The sequence below is a fragment of the Colobus angolensis genome, unplaced genomic scaffold (assembly GCF_000951035.1).
Source record: "Colobus angolensis palliatus isolate OR3802 unplaced genomic scaffold, Cang.pa_1.0 Scaffold25, whole genome shotgun sequence".
Taxonomy (NCBI): domain Eukaryota; kingdom Metazoa; phylum Chordata; class Mammalia; order Primates; family Cercopithecidae; genus Colobus; species Colobus angolensis.
The window spans coordinates 4,872,784-4,875,303 of NW_012115710.1; the positions used below are offsets into that span (position 1 = coordinate 4,872,784).

General features: G+C 52.7%; 1 protein-coding gene across 1 annotated transcript in view; it reads right to left on the reverse strand.

Moving 5' to 3' along the window:
- PPFIA3 (protein tyrosine phosphatase, receptor type, f polypeptide (PTPRF), interacting protein (liprin), alpha 3) overlaps positions 1 to 2,520 on the reverse strand; it is a 27,097-nt gene that overhangs the window by 7,446 nt on the left and 17,131 nt on the right. The window contains exons 14-16 of the mRNA XM_011946527.1: positions 1,873 to 2,095; positions 827 to 990; positions 570 to 697 (exon numbers count right to left, since the gene is read on the reverse strand). Coding sequence (XP_011801917.1) covers positions 570 to 697; positions 827 to 990; positions 1,873 to 2,095 — 515 coding nt within the window. The remainder of the gene's footprint in view (positions 1 to 569; positions 698 to 826; positions 991 to 1,872; positions 2,096 to 2,520) is intronic.

Here is a 2,520-nt window from a genome sequence, read left to right on the forward strand (position 1 = left end):
AAAAAAAAAAAAAAAAAAAGTAAATGAGTCTGTAATCCCAACACTTTGGGAGGCCCAGGCTGGTGGATCACCTAAGGTCAGGAGTTCAAGACCAGTCTGGCCAACATGGCGAAACCCTATCTCTACTAAAAATACAAAAAAAAAAAAGGTAGTCAGGCAGGTGGGTGCCTGTAGTACCAGCTGCTCAAGAGACTGAGGCAGAAGAATTGCTTGAACCCAGGAGGTGGAAGTTCCAGAGAACCAAGATCGTGCCACTGCACTCCAGCCTGGGTGACAGAGCGAATCTCCGTCTCAAAACAACAACAACAAAAATCAAACAACAACAACAACAACAACAAAAATAGGTAAAGGAAATCAATTCATTTACCCACCCAGTCACCCAAGCAGGCCCCAGAGTGCCTTTCCTTTTCCCTCCTTCTCCTGCCTACCTTGGCAAGCTGTGTTCCTTCCAAATTCTAAATAAATCACCAAATGAATGAAGACATGAGTGAAGTCACATGAACATACAAAGAAGAAGGAAGGAAGGGAGGAAGGAACAAAGGAGGGAAGGGTTAGAGTGAGGTCCTCACCCAGAGAAGAGCTGTCCCGGCCTGGGGGTCCCATTCGTCCCTTCTCTTTCTTGCCAAAGAGACGGCCTATGGAGGACTTGATGCTCTTCTTCTTGGGGGCTTTGTGCAGGGAGTCTGGGGTACCCTCACTGGGAAAGAAGGAGAGAATGAGAGCATATCCCGGCTGGGATGTCTCCTCTCCTCCCAAGTCCTTGTCCACCCCCTTCTCATCTTCCCAAGCCAGCCTCTCCCTGTCCCTATCCCTTGTCCCTGCTGACCTTCCCCGTGAGGGTCCCCCATCTTCCAGGGACCCCGCCTGCAGTGCCAAGGCCTGGGTCATTCTTTCAAGACGGGCAGAGCGGGGAGTGGGTGGTGGGGTGTCTCCTGGGATGGCCGGCCCCTCCCCTCGTGGAGCTCCAGCTTCCTCCTTAGGGACATGATTCTGAGGACAGAGGGCACAGATGCTGGACTGAGTTCAAGGAGTCATGTCGGGGGCGCTTTATTAACTGAGATGTCTACTGAGGAGTGTGTGGGGTGACCCTGGTTTAGAACAGTATCCAAAGGTAGTCTAGCTCAAGTGAGGGTGAGTTGCAGAAACTTTTTTTGTTGAGATGGAGTTTCACTCTGTCACCCAGGCTGCAGTGCAATGGCACAATCTTGGCTCACTGCAACCTCTGCCTCCCAGGTTCAAGAGATTCTCCTGCCTCAGCCTCCCAAGTAGCTGAGATTAAAGGCATGTACCACCACGCCTGGCTAATTTTTTTTTTTTTTTTTTTTTTTTTTTTGAGACGGAGTCTCACTCTGTCACTCAGGCTAGAGTGCAGTGGCATGATCTCGGCTCACTGCGAACTCTGCCTCCTGGGTTCACGCCATTCTCCTGCCTCAGCCTCCCGAGTAGCTGGGACTACAGGTGCCCGCCACCACGCCGAGCTGATTTTTTGTATTTTTAGTAGAGACGGGGTTTCACCGTGTTAGCCAGGATGGTCTCGATCTCCTGACCTCGCAATCTGCCTGCCTCGGCCTCCCAAAGTGCTGGGATTACAGGCGTGAGCCACCGCGCCTGGCCCAGAAGCTTTTTAAAATCCTATGCAGAAACTTGATGCATGAGAAATAAAAGTAGACCCGATCTGACTAAAGTGAAAGTTAGGATTCAAGAACCCAGTGACTCCACCTCCCCTTTGCTCTTTGAGTTTGAACCTTTAGGGAAAGCTAAGGTTGCTTTGGAAAACCACTGCTATGAGGGGTTACTGTTGTTCACTGCGGAGCCCTGCTTCTGACCTCGCCCCATCCCCCTGCTAGGCTGGGGAGACTTCAGAACACTCACAGCCTTGTCGGTGCCCTCACGGGCAGGGCTAGGGGGTGCCAGGCGGGGAGTTGAGTGGCCAGAGCTGGGAGGGGAGGGGCTGGCAAGGGTAGAGGTGGTGAGGGAGGGGGGCAGGGAGCAGCTGCTGCGGTAGCGGCCCAGCGAGTCCAAACCAGAGCTGGACACCCGGCTCTCCAGCTCCTCTGCCCTCTGTTCTGTTGTCTCCTTCTCCTCTTGAATCAGCCTGAGGAGGGAAATAGGGGAAACTGGGTAAGGGGCCGCAGCAGACAGCGGGAGAGGGAATCTGGGAGCACAAGGGGCCAGAAAGGCTTGGTGGGTACAAGGGGAATTCTGGGGAAGGTGCAATGACATCAGAGGGCTTTGGTGGGTTTCCGAAGGACTCCCAGGCTCAAGGAGAGTTAAGGAGTCCTGATAGTCTCAGGAAGTCATTGCAGGATTAGGGCTGTCAAGGTGATCAAGGTCTGCATCAGGGTGGCCCTGATGATAGTGGTTTGGAAAATCATGAAGGGATTACTGTGGACAAAAGGTCAAGTTCAAGGTGGACTGTAAGAGCAAGGTCATAACAGGAGCAGTGTGAGAACAGGGACTCGGGTCACTCTAGGATCTGGGAAGGGCATGGAGTCATTCAGTATGGAAGGTGGTGGTCAC